At 41.0% G+C, this 20,404-nt stretch overlaps 2 protein-coding genes across 4 annotated transcripts in view; both read right to left on the bottom strand.

Annotated features, from left to right (window-relative positions):
* Positions 1-1,152, bottom strand: part of N4BP2L1 (NEDD4 binding protein 2 like 1) — a 34,755-nt gene extending 33,603 nt beyond the window's left edge. The window contains exon 1 of one of the 3 annotated variants that reach the window (XM_053900471.1): positions 731-1,152. In XM_053900471.1, the coding sequence (XP_053756446.1) occupies positions 731-909 (179 nt within the window). In that variant the 5' untranslated portion in view covers positions 910-1,152. The remainder of the gene's footprint in view (positions 1-730) is intronic. The other 2 variants (XM_019447822.2, XM_019447821.2) reach the window with 2 other exon arrangements.
* A 5,423-nt stretch (positions 1,153-6,575) lies between these two features.
* The window catches only part of N4BP2L2 (NEDD4 binding protein 2 like 2), a 72,946-nt gene continuing 59,117 nt past the window's right edge, over positions 6,576-20,404 (bottom strand). The window contains 4 exon segments of the mRNA XM_019447817.2: positions 6,576-6,752; positions 8,854-8,897; positions 9,876-9,961; positions 12,571-14,327. Of these exon segments, the coding sequence (XP_019303362.2) occupies positions 8,874-8,897; positions 9,876-9,961; positions 12,571-14,327 (1,867 nt within the window). The 3' untranslated portion in view covers positions 6,576-6,752; positions 8,854-8,873.

The following is a 20,404-nucleotide window of genomic DNA, read 5'->3' as shown; positions in this document are numbered from 1 at the left end:
CCGCTTACGCAATTCGCGAGTAAACGAATTTGGGCGCCCATTACGAGGCTCTGTCAATGACCGCCAGCCGCGGCCGCGCCGGCCCCCTCCCCCTTGCACCTGTGCGCCTTCGCAGCTGCCAAAGCAAACGCAGCGCTGCCTTAATCCGCTAGATTTTCAACGCGGGCCGCACGCCCCCCCCCCCGCCGCCCCCCGGCCGCGGCCACTGCTGCCTTGGGTCCCCCGCCCCCTGGCCCTGTCGCGTCTCCGCTCGGGTTTAAAACGCCTGTTGACGCACTGTGGCGAGTGCCTGCGCGCTAGCGGGCGGCCCCGCGGTTTTCTCTGCAGTCGCCACCGGGGTTCCTGAAGAAGAATCCCTGCGGGCCTCCCGACCCCGGGCTGGGGGCGGCCAAGGCTCCCTCGGCCCGGCTGGCCCGGGGCCTGGCTCGGCGGCCGGGCAGGGGCCGGTGCCATCCGGGGCTTGCGCAAGGCGCAGTGCCGAAATCCGTTCTCCCGGGAAAGCGCAGCATGGAAACAAACAGGACGGGCCGCCCTCCTCTCCCGGCCCGCGGCCAGGCGGGCACCGGGGACGGCGCGGGCTCCCCGCAGCCGGGCTCGGGCCGGGGCCGGGGCCAGGACCCCGGGCGGCCGCGGCGGCGGCGGGGTGGGGGGGGGCACGGAGCGGAGCGGCTCGGGGCAGGGGCTCGCTCGGCCGGGGTCCGCGCGCCGGCGCCCAGGCCGATGTCATTACCTGGCCAGTGTAGTTTTCCCCGAGCCCGGGAGGCCTCGCAGGAGGTAGAGATGTTTCCTAAAGCTGTGGCGGCGCGGAGGTGTCCCACGCGGGGGCGGCGGGGCCGGCGGCCGAGGTTGCTGCTGCTGCTGCTGCTGGAGGCTCAGCCTCCCAAAGGATTCAAGAAAACTCTCCTCCATGGGGTGGGGGCCGGCTGCGAGAGCCCCGGGTTTCCTTTCCTGAAGTCACGGTCTTGGCCAAAGCTGTTGTTTTTGTGGCTCTCCGGCCATGTGATAGATGGAGGGGCGGGCGCTCGGAGGCCAGCCCCTCCTTCCCACCCGACTGAACCGCGCTGCGTGGGAGGGGGCGTCCCTACCTGGAAAGCTGGGGACGCTGGGAGACTGGCAGCCAGGAAAACCTGAGTGACGCGCTCTCCCCGAGCCACCCCCCCCCCCGCCCGCCCCGCTCTCGGACTCCCTCCCTTGCCTCTCGGTGCCCTTCGCCCAGTGGCGGGAGGGCCTGTCTGTTGGGACACTGGGACACTTCCCCCGGGCCGCCCGCCGTGGAAGTCAGGCTCTCTGCAACAGCCCTCCTCCACCCCACCCCCGACTGGCCTAGACCTTGAAAGTGAAATAATCTTAGTTGACGATTACAGAACGTGAACAGCATTTTGAATAGTTAACAGTAAAGTCCATTGTCCTCCCCAATTTGTGAGCACCAATATCTGGCTAGCGTCCCAGCTGCTAACACCACTGTCCCGGGCCTCTATCGTTTTTGGTTTTTTTTTTTTTTTAATCCTTCTTTATCAGCCTGCCAAAAAAAACATTCTTAGAAAGCTTTGCTGCCTCAACATAACTTTAAGTCTCTCCATTGGAAAAAGCACCCCTTAAAACTCAGATTGATCTATCAATAGTAGCATAAACTGGGGCTCACGGGAAGGAAAGACCGTATTGCTCTGCTTCCATCTGAAAAGACATGGCCTCCCCAGGAAAAGGAGCAGTCTACGGAAATCCTTTCTAGGGAAGTATCCAGAATGGAGTTCTAAGTTCCAGGAACTGGTGAGCGCCAGTTGGTTGATCACCATAGCACTCTCCAGTATTTCACACTCAAGAGTGTGACAGAGCGATCCTATTTTTTGAACCAAAATTCGAGATGCATGGACTGAAAGAGACAATATTAAAAATACCATGCTGGAAAGATCCAGGAGGTATGGTGGCTTTGGCTTAATAATTATTGTAAAGCAAATACATTTTGCTTTTGGCAGCCAAGGTATGAAAATTTTGAAAAGGAATTGTGAAGAAAAGCAACTTGCTTCTTAAACAAAATCCAGAGATTTCACAAGAAACTTTGGAAGGAAGGCCCAAGTAGGGAGGGGCTCTGTGCTGAGAATCCAACCTTGGGATTCCCCTGGAGGGGTGGGGGCAGGGAGATGAGCTGCTTGCTCTTCCTTGAAAATCCCTTCCTAGAATCGGAGGTAGGATCTTGACACTGCTGAGAAACATGAGAATTTCAAAAGCTGCTCTACATATTAGGGGAAAACCATAAGGAACAGAGAACGCATATGACTCATAAAAATAGCGATGCTTTCATGTACATACCCCTTACTTCTGTGTGTTCTATCATACTTCTTACCAGAGTGTTTTTGCCCAGCCTCAAATACTACCCTTTTCGTTCTAGACTTGCACTATCCAAAACGAGTACCACCAGCCACAGGGGGCTGTTGAGCACTTGAAATGTAGCTAGTACAAATAGAGATTAAAATACACACTGAATTTTGAAGGGGCAGTATGAAAAAAAGGTAAAATATCTCAGTAATTTTTATATCCATTATGTGTTGAAATGATAATATGTTGGGTGCATTGGGTTAATATGTTATTAAAGTTAACTTCATTTGTTTCTTTTTGCTTTTTTAATGTGGCTACTAGAAAAGTTTAAATTACACGTGTGGCTGGGGTGCTTCTATTAGTGCTGCATAAGACCTCCATCCACTTCTATGTTCCTCTACAGAGGGGGGCCCAGGCAATGTGGGAGGGGGCACAGGAGGACACACAGCTTTGGGGTCTAGAGGTTTTGGCACAAGGAATCTGCAGGGTCTGTGGCAGATGGAACTACCAAGTAGAGGCTGGGAAATACGAGTGTGCTGTTCAGAAGACGGGTCTGAGCTAGAGACAGAGTTTTGGAAATCCTTGCCCTATGAAAAGAAGACAGACAATAGAGCAGACGGCTGAAGAGGGGGGCCAGGAGACACCAGCATTTGAGGGCTGTGTCTCTGAAGGGCATCTGCCAAAGGAGAGTGTGAGAGAATTGTCAGCCAAGCAGACAGAACTCGAAGGTAGAGAGAGGTGTATGGAGGCCCAGGGAGAAGGAGCTTCAGGAGCAGAAAATGGTCAGCAGTACCTGGAAGGGACCCTAGACACTTTTCCTTTCCCTCAAACCCCACGTTTAACTAGTCAACAAGTTCTGGCTGTTCTCTCTGATTTATTCCTCAAAACCACCCTGTTTAAAGCTATCTGTCTGTGTATCTGTTTCCTCCCACTAGACCGTAAATAGAAACGGTGTCACCCTTGCCACCCCAAGATCTAACAAAATAGCCTGACATTCGGAAGATGTATGGGTCCACAATTGTAATGTGGACCTAAACTACTTTCTCCACAGGTAGGTGTGACGGTGATAATGTCAGCTAAGGAGCAGTCGGTAAACATACGGACAGATCTGAGGGCCAGCTTGCTGTTAGCCTGCATTCAAATCTTTCCTGGTTCTATCTAGGTGCCAGCCTCCAGAGAGCTGGGCTACCCTCCAAGTCAGAGGACCCCTGTGATAACACTCCTTAGTGCCCTCATCTCAACCAACCAACTCTTGAGCTCTGGGGTTTCGTTCCATTTCTCGCTTACGTGATGACCAGCACAGTCCCACTTTGCTGCACCAGAAACCATTACGAAGACAGATGTAAAGAAAACTGTAGGTCATTTTCGGCAAATGAAGATACATTCAAATGTTTCTCTAATTGCCACTGTTTAAAAGACATGGAAAAATGAGGAGGTACACAAGAGGGGCTACTGAAAACCAGGAACTTAACCCTCAAACCTACGGTTCCAAATAACCCAGGATTTGGAATGCTTGATTATGAATCGGCCCCAGGTTTCCACCCCAGAGATGCCAAGATGGCAGAAAGTCTGAAGCCAGGATGGAGCTTCCCAAGACCCTTTAACACCGTAGAGCCATTTCAAACATGTAAGCAGTAGCTCTCGCAACTCTCTCTAGTCCTGTGTCTCTTCTTTCCCTACCAAGAATTATCGAATTTTTTTACTCAAAAACATACATTAGTCTTATCTCCACGTGTATTCCTCTTGTTATATAAGTGGTATGCATGGACAGGACAGGAAAGACGTCTACCTTTGCCTGCTTAACTGTTTCTGCGGCGGACTCCTGATTGTTCTGGCGCCTCCAACTTGCACCTGCTGTCACCTTTCTGCATAATCTGACCAGTGAGAGGTAGGACCTTGTCCTCCTCTCTTCTCACACTGCTCCCTCCCTGCTCTTCTCTTCTCCTTCCCCTAGAAGCCACGTGGAGGCTGAAGGAAGCTAGAAGTTAGGGGAAGGGGGACAAGGGAAGAGAAGTCATGTGGCCTCTGTGTTCCACCTGGCTGAACTGACAGAGGAAATGCACAGGACTCTGGTGGCCTGGGAGAGGCCCGCCACGCAGAATGTTCTCTGGACAAGGCTGTGCCCCACCTGCTTCTGCCTCCCTGCCTCCCACATTCCATCCGTTACTCTTTTCAGTGCCACACCCCTCCCCCAAGGGGAGGACCATATCTTTTCCACAGCATCTATGTGCCTCTGTACACAAGGGCACTTGAGGATTATAAGCTTTGAGGAGGAAGCCTGGGAACAGAAGGGTAGCCCCAGCCCATTTTTCTAAAGCTCCGTTCTGGAAATTAGGGCAAGATAATAAAGACAGTGCCTGGGAAAAACTAGGGACATTCTGGAACCCAAATACAAGCCTGGGTAGATGGTCAGCCGGTTTGTACCAATACAGCATAAAGGTGTTTCAGAACGGGTCACTACTTATGCTACACTCATTGTTAAAATATTTTTGTTAATTTTGTTAATGTTTATTTATTTTTGAGAAAGAGAGAGACAGAATGTGAGCAGGGGAGGGGCGGAGAGAGAGAGGGAGATACAGAATCTGAAGCAGGCTTCAGGCTCCGAGCTGTCAGCATGGAGCCTGACACGAGACTTGAACTCACAAACCTCAAGATCAGGACTTGAGCTCAAGTCAGACACTTAACCAACTGAGCCACCCAGACGCCCCTCTCATTGTTAAAATATTCATAACAATACCCTTGGATAAGGGATGGCAGTGTGGATTCTAATGTATTCATTAGAAATCCATAAATGCCGCTGGTGAAGGCCTCTAGGAGAGCAAGGGTTTGCCAGATGTCAGAATCCCCTCCGTAGCTACCTGGGCTTGGACCCTGTTGCTGGTCAGCTCCTCCCTGAAATCATCCCATCCTGGGCCAAAGGCAAGTCCAGTTTCACAGTGGCTCTGAGAGCAAGACTCTTACGGAGTTCAAGCAAACACTGAAAACCCTGGTTTCTGTCTGGAACAGACCCACCATCTAATAGAAAGATAAACTAAAGCTGCATGAAAGAAGCGTAAGAAAAAGCACAGCTATTTTAAATAAAGCACTTAATTCCTAATAACTATGGCAGATGGAGCACAAATATTTAACTTCCACTCCCTCCTTGAAACCCTACTGAAATGTAAGAGGTTTTTTTTTGGGGGGGGGGGCAGTTAGTTTGTTATTATTTTTAAGCATAAATTATAAGAAAAAAGACAGAATATCACAGTAACAAAAATTTGAAAACTAGAAAGCAAAGACCAAGTGTTAATTTGGCAAAAACAAATAAACAAACAAACCCAAGCCCCCCCAGAAATCCCCTGAGTTATAGAAAGCCATGAGTCAACACAATTTACCCTGCATAACCCATAAAATTTCAGGCACTAACTAGAAGATTTGGGGCTAGAAGTGGGCTTTAGCAGGCAGGTCAGTGGAAAGTCTGCTTGGGAAACAAACATCCAGAGTCAGGCAATTGCTCATCCCCTTGAGAAGCCCAGAGGTTTATTCCCTGGAGAAGATCAGACAGTATAGATAGGGTGGAGTAGGAAGTAAGATAAGACAGATCCTCCCTTTCTGAAAATAGAGGGATTAGGTAAATGCCTACTTGTTGCATAATCACCCCCTCATTTCTGTTTTTCAAATATGAATTTTCCTATTTGAAGACTGGTCAATACAAGTAAACTAAAACAGAATTTTGAAAGATGGTGCAATTTTGTAGATGGTGCAAGACCCACGATCCCTAACCAACACCCCTGAGGTCAGATATGTTTCAGAATTCAGAAAGCACCTGTTTGCCTATTGAAGGTACACAGTATGTGTGTATGTGTATATATATAACCTCACATTCTGAGTGGGGACTGAGCACCCCATGGCAATTACCCCGTGGTAATTAAACACATTCATATTTCAGCAACGAAATGTATGAATGGTCACACTAGGTAGGATAAATAAGGAGTAAAATTAACCTGTTTGGGCCAAGTTTTGCTGCCAAATTAGTTTTAATGCCAAGCTTATAAGAAATAAAACAAACTAAAAATAACTTGTGATTTTCAAAGCCTTTTCAATTTCAGAATTTGAGAAATGGAATCATGGACCTATACTTGGATATAAGGCCTACCCTTCCATCCTGATGCAATTTCAAAACAAACTACTAAAGTTTTCTGTGCCTTATTTTCTTCCATATAACAAATTAAAATAGGGCAAATATCTTCAAAATTAGATAATAAAAAGTTCAAGTTGTTACCTCTTTTGTTGAGTTTTTTATTATTCAGATAACTAATCAAGAATGGTTGGACAGATTATCCAAACCAATTTTGGTATCCAATGAGTGTATCGTTGAAAATGATCCTTTGGGCGGGCACTGGGCACTCTTTCTTGACGATTAGGGTCTTCAACAGCACGAGGAGGACTGGAGAATTCAACTACAAAAAAAAAAAACACAAAACACAAGCCAAACAAGTCTAGAGAAAATGGTGACATATACAGAGTCTGGTGTCAGTTTCCCAGGCTCTTTCCATATTTAAATAAGCCATTACCCTGGTATCTAGGCCTTTACTCTGGCCCCACAATCCCCACACCCTGCTTGGTCCTGTCTCGTTGGAGAGTCAGTGTCCCTCACAATGCCCAACCTTCTGTCTCTAAATCCAAATCTGTTCTCTGCCTCATTCCCTGAGGATCCAGCTATTTACATTATAAAGTTAATAATAAATACACTAATTCATGCAAATGTGTTACCACGTTTATTAAGTCAATGTGTTGCTCTCCTAGGTAACACAATTTCTATTTTGCCTGGGACATTTTAAAGATGATGCTCTAACCCAAGGAGGTATTTAAAGAAATGGAATTAACCCTTCTAAGAGCCTATTATTTTTCAGGCACTATGTTAAGGACTTTGCACAATTATTTCGCTTAATCCTCATTTAATATTCCCATGACAGGTTGCTATTATAAATCTATCTTCTACACATGAACAGATTGAGGCTCTGAGAGGATAATTTGTTTAAGGTTACACAGCCAGTCAGCAATAGATTCAGGATGGGAACCCATTCTCCTTCCAGCACCCTGCCCCACCTCCTTACAGGAGTGACACTAAACACCCTAGCCACCAGCAGGAAGAGAATTTTGAAATAGGCAGGGACTTGTAGTTCCCAAAGCCAACCACATTCACCTGCAACTTCCCTCCTTATACATTTCTATCTACCCCTTGAGGTCCACTAATCAGTACATTATGCCAAACACAAAACAGGGAGGCATGTTCTCATTAGAATTGTAAAAAAAAAAACCCAAAAAACCTGTACATAGACATAACACTCATCAAGTTCCCCAACAAGAAAAGATGAATAATTAATAATTAGGGGTGACTGCTCTGCAGGAGACCAGAGGGCAGTTTAGCAAAGATGGAAGAGGATGGTCCAGGAAGTGTCCTTGACACAAAACATCCAAATTCAGCTGACAGAAAAGACCCCAAGTTGGCCACAGCCAAATATGTCCATTCTCGTCACACGCTGCTTATAGTGGTGTCCCGCTGGGGCTGCCATATGTGGAGGGAGGTGCTGGGGGGGGGTGGGAGGGAAAACACTCCCTTCCTAACTTGGTCCTAACGTAACCGCCATGGCAGTTTTCACTGCTATAGCCTCTGTCTATAGTACAATGCTGGAATTGAGGCAACACAATATTTGTCAAATGAATAAGTGAATTTCTTTACCTCCTTTCTCTGGAATTCCTCATAGCCTCGTATCCTTTCTCAGACTACTTTTATCCCACGTTTTCAGGTGGCCCCTTCAAATCCCTAAACTCTTCTCCCAAACCTCTTGTCCTTCTCCTTCTTCTTGCAGCAGAACCAGTTTTAAAACAAACAAAAACATTTTTTACGGAGTATATGTATATTTCTAGCAGAGGAATGGAAACAGAAACCTCTTAGAAATACGAGTTAAAATGAAGAAAGAAAACATATGGGTAAATGCAGAGTGCATTCAATTCTTATCAAATGCAGACACATATACACTAAAATCATAGCAGCTGTGTTTATTTCATAATTTAGGCATTTTGAAAAAAGTGCAATGTATTTATTTTAATGTCAGCTTGATGTCAAGTTTAAAATATAACATGAGTTTGTCTCCATGTTTTACCTCCTTTCCTAGAGAATCTCCTAATATTTAAATATAACCTATATCCCTAATTCCCAGCTCTCGTCACATAACAATCTGGGGCAAAGGGACGGGGGTGGTAATCCCTCATAAACTGTGTGTTAACAGAACGCTCTAAAATATGTTCTAACCAATAAAGTTGGCAAATAAATTTGGTAACAACCATCTAAGCTTTGTTGTATTTCACAAAAAGATCTACATTTAAAGGAAATAGAAAATCACATGTGCACTAGCACACAGGGTTGCTATGGTAACAGACTACATTTTTTTTATATTTACTCTTCAAATTGCAGTACATGGAGCTATTATAACCAAATAATGTCAACATCCACTGCCTTCTGATTGTACTGAGGTCTCTGGAATAAGTTGTACTTACGGTTCCAGAAATTCTCATTTTTAACCAATCTTCTTCTGTCTTTTCTAGAAATTATAATTAAAATACATATAATAATGATTAATATTCGGCATTGGGGTTAAGACTGCATCATTTAACTCATGTAGGAACAGTCTAAAAATAGCAAAATAAACCTAATAAACACAAATGTCCATTTTAATGTTTAAAGTATGGGGGGGGTGAGTGTGTGTGTTTAGGTAGCAATAAGTTCTCCATGGGGAATGAAGAGAAATAAGTTTAGAAAAATGTATTTGGTTTTATAACTGGGCACACCAAACAAATCTACTTTTCCCACAGCTGTGCTTTTATGAACAGTTAAGAAATACCTACTATCCTGTGATATATAATTTTGTTTCACTAAACCTTGTTTTTACCATTTATCTCAAAATAATACCCTTAGCATTGCCTCCAGGCACATTTAAATCACTATCAACTAATGTAAACCCTCTCCCCATTATGTTATATAGTGTGCTACCTTTTCTAGAATTTCTATTACCTTTCTAACTTTCCCCACCAGTCCTCCTCCAGCTACCTGGAAAATTTACAGCCCATCAGAATAGTTATGCCTCTCACCGTAGACCAACAGAAAACACCAATAATGAGGTGCTTCCAAGCCAAATAAATATGAATCTAATTTGTAGCTGTTACTCTATCATAACAGGGTAAGACTGAGGGCTAGACAGGAGAAAAGATGTAATGAAGAATAAAAAACTCTCCTAAAACGGGCACCTCAGTTATCCACAATAGGCCCTTATACCAGTCTACTCTACAGCAAAATTAGGGAATTAAATGCAACTTTATCTTGGGACTTATTGAAAAAACATGCATATATTAGCTACCTATCCACATGTATTCTTTCTCTAATTTAATATAAGGGATATAGCCCTTCATATTACATCTGATGAACAGGTTTTCTGTGTGTGTGTGTGTGTGTGTGTGTGTGTGTGTGTTGTTTTAAAGAAACCAGTTGGAGAAGGTCTTCTTTGAAAGTCATAAAAATATACCTCTACTGATATTTTCCACTGCAAATAGATCATCTTCAGTGTCTTCCAGTCAAGGGAAACCACACAGTCATCAGGCAACAAAGATTCTGTGAAAATAAAAGGGAACAAGTTTCATCTGTAGTGTCATACAGATTTTTACCCTACATGTGAAGATCTGCAGACGTGATTATTTGGACTGATATAATAGTAAAAGCCCAGTTTGGAAAATACTTCACTGATGGCTAGAGCAGGAGTTAGTGCGTCTCAGGTCTTTATTAGTAAACACTATCCTCACTCATGTAAAACAATATGAACCATAGTTCATATTCTCATTAAGTATAAATACATATATCAATAATACATACATAATATTATAACATATGTAACACACATTATATATGATAGCTTCAAGTGGTACTGGCAGAGGGCATAGAATTTAGGTCATCCTTTCCTGTGACGTGTATGAACAGTACAACTATAGCAAGTTTAGTCTTCTTGCAAATTTTTCCTTCCACATGAGAGTGTCGGGGGAAAAAATCCTCACAGACAATTAATGATGTTCATAAATTTAAAAAAAAAAATCCTCACAGACAATTACGATGCTCATAAATTAGTCCAAACACTGACACATACATATCAGCCATACCAAACCACACAAAATATTTTTTCTATACTCATATAAGCCTGGCAACATAGATAGTTTGGTTTCTTCAGGCCTATGTGGCTTTACTATCTAATCCCGCTGTGTCTACAGAACTCCTAAGGCTAGGATTCATTTGGGTTCCCTGCCCTATTTAGAAGGCCACCGGCCACAGATACAGCAGAGCTTCCCTTGTCCAGCCTGGCCAAACAAATCAGCTGACAATTTCCACCCTCAGTTTCTTCCTCGCCTTTTTTAAGCACCCGCCACATCCAAATGTGAAATTCTTTCCCTCTATTTTTCTTTTAAGCCACATTTGTATAAGCACTGCTTATAATTCACTTCCACATTGAAGTCATCCCCCCAAAACCATAACCCCATATGCTCTTCAACATCCCCTTAAGCACTGCTAACTAACCTCACTCATAAAATATTCATAAGCTTGTCATTTATATTTTCTATGTGCAATAATTTTGTTTTGTGTTAGTCTTATCTCCCCATTTAGAAGGTAAGCTATTTGATGAATGAGGTCTATTTCCTCTAGAAAGCTTTCCAAAGCTTAATTAATGGATGCTTGATCATTATTGCTGATTATGACGGTATTGTGCATTCAAAGGCGCAGGTTTAGGATCTTTCACACGAGTGCCTTCATGCTTTCTGATGCTGATCCAAGGCAGTGATTGTTAATCTTTTTGAGTCAAGTGCTGCCACGTCCCCCTCCCTTGCTCCAGAAGCTGACAAAATCTATAGACTTTCTCAGAAAAAACAGTTCAAAGTGACACAAAAATAGTTGCACATAATTTTAGAATATGGACCTAGGACTAAAACCTTTTAAATGACTAAAATGACTTCATTTATCTTTTAAAATTCCCTAAATTTTAATTAAATTAACTAAATTAATTAAATTGATCTTTAAATTGGTATGTTTCTTTGGTGCATCTAGAAAGATAGCATACTGCACCAAACGGCTAAGATGTGATTATTCACAAAGTTTACAAAAATGATAAACATAACACTAGAACCTCAAGAGCAGGTGAATAATTGTGACTCACTCGCGCTGAGACTTAGCCAATCTTGGGTCTGGGTTCTGGGCACCAATTTTGTTCACAACAGCAGAAGTTTAAGAGCAAAGTAAACAACTCTGGAATGAGCTGTGAGCCAGGAGCAGGGCCCAGGCAGCTGGTAGGTGCAGAAAAGAAAAAGTATCAGGAAGATAGAGGAGAACTTCAGGGATTGGAGCTTTGACTTCTTGGCTCTTACAATTTCTGTCCTCAAGGAAGGGGACACATTCAACTCCATGAAATCGCTTAACACATGCAATTGACTTACAGATAAGGAAAAATTGGGATATGAGTTAGATTCCCTGTTTAAGACATTTAGCATCTTAAATATATTTATTATTTAGAGGAAATTTACTTAGAATTTTACTTAGAATATTAAAATTTCATGTGTTTTATTCACAAGTGGATTTTTCATGTGTTTTATTCACAAGTGGATTTTTCATTTCCAAAAACAACAGCAGCTGGAAGGAACTTTTCAAGTCAACCAGTCAGACTCTGTAATCTTCTTTTCAGTATCCTTCTCAGTCTTTAAAAATTAAACTCAACTTATTTCAGAGGATATGTTTTCATCATTTAATCTTCACTGTCCCCCCACCTTACTATTCTCATATCTATGAGCCATACCATGGAGGAGAAAGGAAAGGATCATGCTCCAAACAATGGAAATGTATAAAATAGATTTTTAAAAAAAGGAGGGGGGAACCCATCTCTATTTGTTATATAATTACTGTTTGCCTGTCTCATCCTTTGTTCTTCTCAATATCTATTTATACTGAGAATCCAAGTATTCTAAGTGCTCAAAGATATTTAAGACTATGGTTCCTGGAAGTGGAGGCAGGCACATGACTCTGAAGGTCAAGCACCATTTGCTATGGGTCCTTTACTTCCATTGCTGAAAAGCATCACAAGATCAATTAACTGCATGAAATCACTAATGCAAGGTAGAAACATTTCAAAAAATTACTCATATATGTTAAACTGGACTTTTTGTTTGTAGCAAGTAAACACAATTTACCCATTGGAACTCCAGGGGATCCAAAAAGCTTTACCAGTTGAAAGGCAAACCCTTGTGATAATTGTAGTTCAAGGGAATCAAAGCCAGTGCTCGTCAAATCTTGGTTATCTTCAGTTTGTAAGAACTGTAATGGCTTAGGTTCTTCCCATGTCTTCAGCTTTTCATCAAAACTTTCATTTAAAAAGTGAAGATCAGAAGTGACCCTAAAAGAGTACAAAGTATCAGATTGGCTACTTAAAATTTCTGAAGAACTAAACCCTAGGTCATGTAGTTGGTCATCTACCCTTGTCTGAGATTTGAAAGTCAAAGATGGTTTCTTGCTCGTAAAAGATACCATCCAAAAGCTGAAGGTATACTGTAGCACAAGAGAAGGAATAGGGTTTTTATAAAAGTACACAGAGCGCCTTAGTCTACTAAACGGCAGGTAATGAGAATAAGACTGTCTACCAAAATTTAAAGGAGGATCTTCGAAAACAGCAAAGCAAAACCATGATGGATGATGATCAAAGGTCATAAGTTTTTGCTTATTCTCCTCTATATTGTTTATTTCTGAGATTCTATCTTTTTCTTCTTCCAAAATAATTTTTAGTCCACGGCTTTCTGTTACCATGCCACATTCCCCACTTTCTTTTACACTGATATATCTCTGTCCCAGTAAGTTAAAGTTTGGTGCCAAATTGAAAATCCTTTTCTCCCTCCTTTTCTTATTCTTTGTTGAGCATAAGTCACTCTTTGGGATATGCAGGTTAGGCAAGCAGCTTCTAAAGACATTTGTTTCTGTTTCTATGATTGAATCTATATTCTCAGTGGGAGGTGACAAATCTTCATTTTCTATCAACAGCTTCTCCTCTACCAGTGTTTCTGGACCGCTTCCTGGTCCTGAAGTTCCTTCAGAAGTGGAGATCAACTTAATCAATTGTCCCCTGCTGTCCGGAGAGGCCAGCCTTTGCCATCTCTCTCTCTTTGGTCTTTGTTCACATATAAACTTATGAGGTCCTTCAGGCCAGCTCCCAAAATAGGGTTGCCTCTCAGAGCTCAGCTGTAATTCTTCATCAGAAAAATTGTTTGAAGAAAAAGCCCAATAATCGTTTTTAGCTGTATTTACTCCTTGTTCCTTTCTTAAACTTTTATCTGAAGTTCTGGATCCATATCGATTGCACAGAAATGTTTCATTCAGGAGTCTTTTATCTACCCTCTCTCTCTTCTGCATCAATGAGCATGGGATGGACGCAGATCCACCCTGGACGTCTGACGCTGTGGGATGCCTACTTCCAGTGTGCTTTCCTACATTCGTGCCAGACCAGTCATCACTTGCTATGCAGGAAAGACTCTGAGTCATTGTCGGGCAAGTGACAGCGTTTTCATGCGGCATCGATGACATATTTGGAAACAAATCATCGTGTTCTTTAGGGAGGTAATTTTTTGGTGTATTGTCCAGCTCAACTGCAGACATAACATTTGGAAAACCATCTTCGGGATGTATGCTTCTCCATATTTCATCTTGGTGGCTATTTACTAAACCTCTTAGTTCATGTCCCAGTCCACCAGTGAAGGTGCACGCCGATTCTCTGTTGGTGTCTTCCAACTCTTCCTCTGCACTCTGAGAGGGGTCCTGGTCTCCTGGTGTATAACTTAAGGTTTCAAATGGGTTTTCTCCCATGATTTTACCATGACTGTTCTGCTTTTTACTTCTTTTTCTGCTTCTCTTCTGCTTGTTTTTGCTGAACCTGGGCCCAGTTTTCTTCAAATCGCTTTCTCTGAAATATAACAAAATTAAGGACATTTATAACTTAATTTTTTGTATAACACTAGCAAACTAAAACATTGTACTCTTAATGTGAAAAGTTACAAATCATTAGGACAAGAGATTCTAAAGTGTGCATGTACTTTGTAGTATATTTTTAAATTACTTTTAAAAAGAGATATACTTTCTCTAAGTTAAAAATGAGTACATTTTGGGGTGCCCGGGTGCCTCGGTCAGTTGGGTATCCAACTCTTAATTTAGGCTCAGGTCATGATCTCATGGTGCATGGGTTCGAGTCCCATGTTGGGCTCTGGGCTAGATGGCACAGGGCCTGCTTGGGATCCTCTCTCTACCTTTCTCTCTCTCTCTCAAAGTAAATAAATAAACTTAAAAAATGTTTTAAATGAAAATAAAAATAAATGAGTACACTTTGAGAAAGTTACAACTCATTTCCACATACCTGTTTCATAAACCAGTAACTTTATGAAAACTTAATATGTCCCTTGAAACAAATATTATTATATATGTGAAACATTTTATACATACACACATACATATACCTACACACACATATAAATACATATATACATATGCATACATAAACCAAGATGTTTATTGGTACATTTATATATTTTTTTCTTTTTTTTTTTTTTTGAGGGGGGGGGGGGTAGTGATATTCTTCTAATTGCCTACCTAGCCATGGCTCTAAACGAGACGTTCCACCACTATTTTGTGGGGTGTTTGTAAATGTGTCAGGTATTTTTGTGGTCACAATGACTGGAGATGTGTTACTGGCACTTGGTACTGAGGCCAGGGACGTTTAGCATCCTATGATGCCAGGGACAATTCCACAGTAAAAAAGTATCCCATCCAAAGGAACAATAGTGTTCCCCAAAAGTTCGCAGCTCCCCTAAATTGAAGATTAACTTTGATCCTAACAGAAAAGAGAGGATTTAGAACATTTTCTAATTTAAATTTGTTTAATGTTTATTTATTTTTGAGAAAGAAAGAGACAGCGTGTGAGCAAGAGAGGGGATGAGAGATAGGGAGACAGAATCTGAAGCAGGATCCAAGCTCTGAGCTGTCAACACAAAGTTCGATGTGGGACTTTAACTCATGAACCATGAGATCATGACCTGAGCTGAAGTCAGACACTTAACCGACTGAACCACCCAGGTGCCCTGAACACTTTCGAATTTGGAATATAAAGATCTAGTCATTTTCTATAAAGTACAGATAGGGAATATTAAAATGCAGTGGAGGGTGGGGGAGGGACGATAAACACAGCTGAGGAAAAAAAAAAAAAGTAACAGGATAGAGGATAAAAAAAAAAACAATTAAACAAGCAAACAAACATGGAAGCCAAAAGAGATAATGAAGAAACCGTTGATCAGCTGGGGGCTGGACAAAGAACTTGCTTTGGCCTGGTTTATTCCATCCCGTGACATTGGGCAATTTTCAACAAGCAGGAGCCCTGAACACCTTGTTCTCTGGCATCTAATTGCTGCTGCCCTTGTTTACAATTCCTGGATTTTAGTTTAAAAGGACATTAAGGAATGCTAAATTACAGACAGGCAGTTGTAATGGGACTTCTATAAAAAGGATAGCAAATAAAGAATCCAACTTTGGCAGAAATTTCTCCTCATAGTCAGTTCTATCTGACTCTAGTGAGAGCCTCAGCTGAAGCCTAAGGTGCGATAGTTGTTACAAAATTCATACTGAAACTAGGATGTTACTCTGAAAACAAGCTCCACTGTCTTCACCGAAACATGAACCATCCTACTGCAGGGAAAGGACAAAAGGAATGCATAGATGGCCTAAACCTTAGATAGGCCAATGGACATAAATGTCTTCTGGAGTTAATTCATTTGTCACAGAGTGGAAGCAGTGAGAAATGATCCCATTCTGGATATATTTTAAAGGAAAATAAGATTTAAAAATAAATTGGATATAGAGTATAAGAAACAGATGAAGTATGGGTAAAAGGAGTTGAGCCTGAACAATTGAAGGGATGAGTGGCCATTTACTGATTTACTGAGACATAGAAGCCTATGAAAGGTATGGGTTTGGAGACAGGGTTGCCAAATCAGTTGCCACAAAATTCGGTTCAGAGTTTGAACCAATAAGCTAATCTGTACTTACAGCAGAGGTTAGAAAGTAGAAAAGATGAGGGCTTTGCAAATATTCCTCAAGCGTTCTTTCGTTTTCTGAATGCATTACAATCTAATAGAGATTGTATCAAGTAGATCTCAACCTACTTAGAGAAAGGATCGTAGAAACCGGCTAATGATGAAAATTCACGTTACCTACAGAGAAGTTAACACGCATCATGAAACAGGTAGCTTAAAAAAATAAACTATCAGGGAGATCAGGCAATGTATGAAGGTGGTTTGCCAAAAGAGATAGTCAGAGGAGACCCTACGGATTGGAATTCCGTTTGAAAATACAACACAATGCCAAGAAGTGTGAAAATCAGAAGACATTCCCCCACAGGGAAATGTGCCTGAGACTTGTACTTGTTCCAGGTCTCTGGGAAGGAAACACAAACCAGTAACAGTGACTTGTGAAGTACTTGGGAGAGGAGAGAAGGGAGGGTAGTGGTGATAACTTCTGTTGGAATGTGTATGCATGGGATGTGGCTTATCAGTAGACATATTTACAAAGTGTGGGAAGCTCATTAATGTGTCAAGGCTCATTAAACTTGATCTCATTTGTGCTGATTCATTTAGGAATGAATGGCACCATTAAAAGAAAAGAAACATCCCTACATAAAAGCCATGGAGAAGAAATCAGGAGAGTTGGAGGCACAGGCTGTAGCTTTAGAAAAGAAAGGAGTAAGAAATGAACAAATAGTAATATATTTCTAATTAATCAAATATTCTGTTTTCTAGGTGGTAGCTGAGAATCCAAGCTCCTGGGTAGTAATAAGTGTACCTCTTAATTATGAGAAAAAGAGTGTTTGCTCAGAAACAAGCTAACCTGACCACGTAAGCTGTGACTTGAAGACAGAGATGAGAGAACATCCGGATAAAGATAAAACTACCTGCTAGGGAGAAAAAAAAAGTATTGTAAGTGCCTAAACTTCATGAAAAAAAAAAATTATTAAAGGGGTAGAAACAGTATTTTCCACTGCAGAGGCCTGTACACTAATTCATAAAGCATGATCGATAAATGAAGTAAAATTCAATTAAAACACATGCAGATTGTAAAGGAAAGCTCTCACAGCTTTATAGAATGACCATGGTTGAGGTAATCCAGGCCTAGATCTAGTTTAGTAATAAGCTAGTGGTGGGAGCTTGAGTAAATCAGATCGCCCTTCTAAAATGAGGATAACATTACCTCCTTATACAGTTATAAAGTTTGTTAATACAGAGGCTCCTAAATGACCTTTACTGAACTGATAGGGCAGATTAAATAATTCTTCCCACTGCCTCTGTACAATATAATGACTGATTCAATGGTACAAAAAATGTTCCCAGCTACATGGCTGCTTTCTAGTACAACTACACCCTTCTGCTCCTATTGTTTAGGGCTGTATATTTACAAGAAGACAGATGAGTTTATTCTCCTCTGTTTACACAATCATAATTGTTACCATACTATGTAGTTTAATTAAACATTATGTAAACATTACATCAACCAGTGGAATAGGAATACAAGAAAGTTTCTTTTCTTTTTTGTAGAGAGAGAGACTACATGAGCAGGAGAGAGGGGCAGAGGGAGAGGGAGGGAGGGAGGGAGAGGCAGAGGGACAGAGAGAGAGAGGGAGGGAGGGAGGGAAGGAATCTTAGGCAGGCTCCATACTCAGCACGGAGCCCAACACTGGGCTCAATCCCATGACCCAGGGATCATGACCTGGGCCAAAATCAAGAGTTGGACACTCACCTGACTGAGCCACCCAGGTGCCCCCGATTTCTATAAAAATTTCTCTAAATTTTCTATAAAATTTCTATAAAAAATTAAAGTAAGTGACTCAATAAAGATGAGGCATTAAGCAATTGTTATCAAATGAGGTGTGGGCAGAATAACGATGAAGTTTGGTTCAAAATCATAAAAACCTTTAATTCTGCACTCATACTGCTTTGAATATTTCTTTGGGTTCTCCCTCCAATTTACATCAATAGAAACTAGAAATTGTTGACGATGCATTACAGGTGTGGTTTATACGTTAAAAAAATAAACTCCATGAAATAAACTTCCAAAAAACAGACTCATACATAAATATTGGTGAATGGATGTGTATGTAAGCATGCATTTTAAGTTCAAATAAAATGTTCATAGTATGTATCATTTCTCAAAGATTCCCCACTTTAATCAACTTTTTCAGTGAACTAACAACCTACTTGTCCCAATTATGTTAGATAAAAAGACTTTTATTGTAAATAAAGCATCTAGCACAATACTTGGCACCTGGTGAATATTTTGTAAATAGCAGCTTTTATTTTTACCACATATCAACAACAACAAAACAATCTTATAGATTTCACTGAGACTTGAGGATTCTATTCAAGATTAGAATGTGAAAATGGCTAGAATGACTTATGCAAAAAAGAACAGTTGAGATAGAAGAGCTGGAAAGTTCTCAAAATGTGATTTATTTAATATGTTTGCACATTATTCGAAGTAGAGAAAAAATTTTCAAGTGGCCAAATACAGACAAACTGACCAATCCACCATCTTTATCAGAGATTAATATACCTTTCTCAGGGGTGCCTGGGTGGCTCAGTCAGCTAATCATCTGACTTCAGCTTAGGTCATGACCTCACTGTTTGAGCCCTGCATCCAGCTCTGTACTGATGGCTCAGAGCCTGGAGCCTGCTTTGAATTCTGTCTCCCTCTCTCTCTGCCCCTCCCCTGCTCACACTCTGTCTCTCTCTCTCTCTCTCTCTCTCTCTCTCTCTCAGAAATAAACAAACATTTTTTAAAAATTAAAAAAAAAATACCTTTCTTGGGGCACCTGGTTGGCTCAGTTGGTTGGGCAACTGACTTTGCCTCAGGTAATGATCTCACAGTTTGTGAGTTGGAGCCCCATGTCGGGCTCTGTGCTGACAGCTCAGAGGCTGGAGCCTGCTTCGGATTCTGTGTCTCCCCCTCTCTCTACCCCTCCCCTACTCACACTCTGTCTGTCTCTCTCAAAAATAAATAAAAATTTAAAAAATACTTTTTTCAATAGTTGATAAAACAAGCAGACAAAAAAAAATCAGGATATTAAAGTCATAAATAGCACAATTAATAATGTTCAATATAATGACTATGGAACACTACATTCAAAAATTAAAGGAAACATTCTTTTCAAACCATATGGAATATTTAAATAAATTAACAGGCCGTCAAACTAGCCTCCACAAATTTCAAAGAATTATTAATGTATAGACCACACTCTTTGACCATAATGCAATTAATTTTGAAATTAGTAATAAAATTTTTTTGGAAAAATTTTAAAATTTTGAAGAATTCATGGGTAGAAAACTTTGTAACAGAAATATATAAAAATTAATCATAGTGAACAATAATTACATATAAAAGCTTCCCATATATATACATATATATGTATATGTGTGTGTATATATATATATATACATATATATATATATATATATTTCCCATAAATGTACCTTCAAAAAGGCAAGGTACAAAATTAAAGAGTTAACCACACAATTGAAGATGCTAGAAAAAGAAAAGCAGAAGAAACCCCCAAAAAGTAGAAGAGAAGGAATCATAAAGAATCAAAAAGATAACAAAGAGACTAATCAGGACCAACAAATTCATAAGTTGGTTATTTGAAAAGATTAATAAAATTCACAAACCTTAGTAAGATTAATCAAAGGAAGAAGGAAGCAATTAGTCTTAGGGATGAAAAAGGAGGTACAAATACAGTTCCAGAAGAGATTTTAAATGATAAAAGGATTGTGGCATTATTTACAATAACCAAGACAAGTCTAAGTGTTCATCAATGAATGAATGGATAAAGAATATATATATATATATATTCTTTATATATGTATATTATATATACACACATATATATTATATATACACTTATATATATGTATATAGTATGTATAAATGTATATACATGTTATATATTAT

This window comes from Panthera pardus, unplaced genomic scaffold (assembly GCF_024362965.1).
Source record: "Panthera pardus isolate Hobbes unplaced genomic scaffold, ASM2436296v1 HiC_scaffold_1, whole genome shotgun sequence".
In the NCBI taxonomy this organism is placed as follows: domain Eukaryota; kingdom Metazoa; phylum Chordata; class Mammalia; order Carnivora; family Felidae; genus Panthera; species Panthera pardus.
This window is presented reverse-complemented; position numbering and strand designations above follow the sequence as displayed.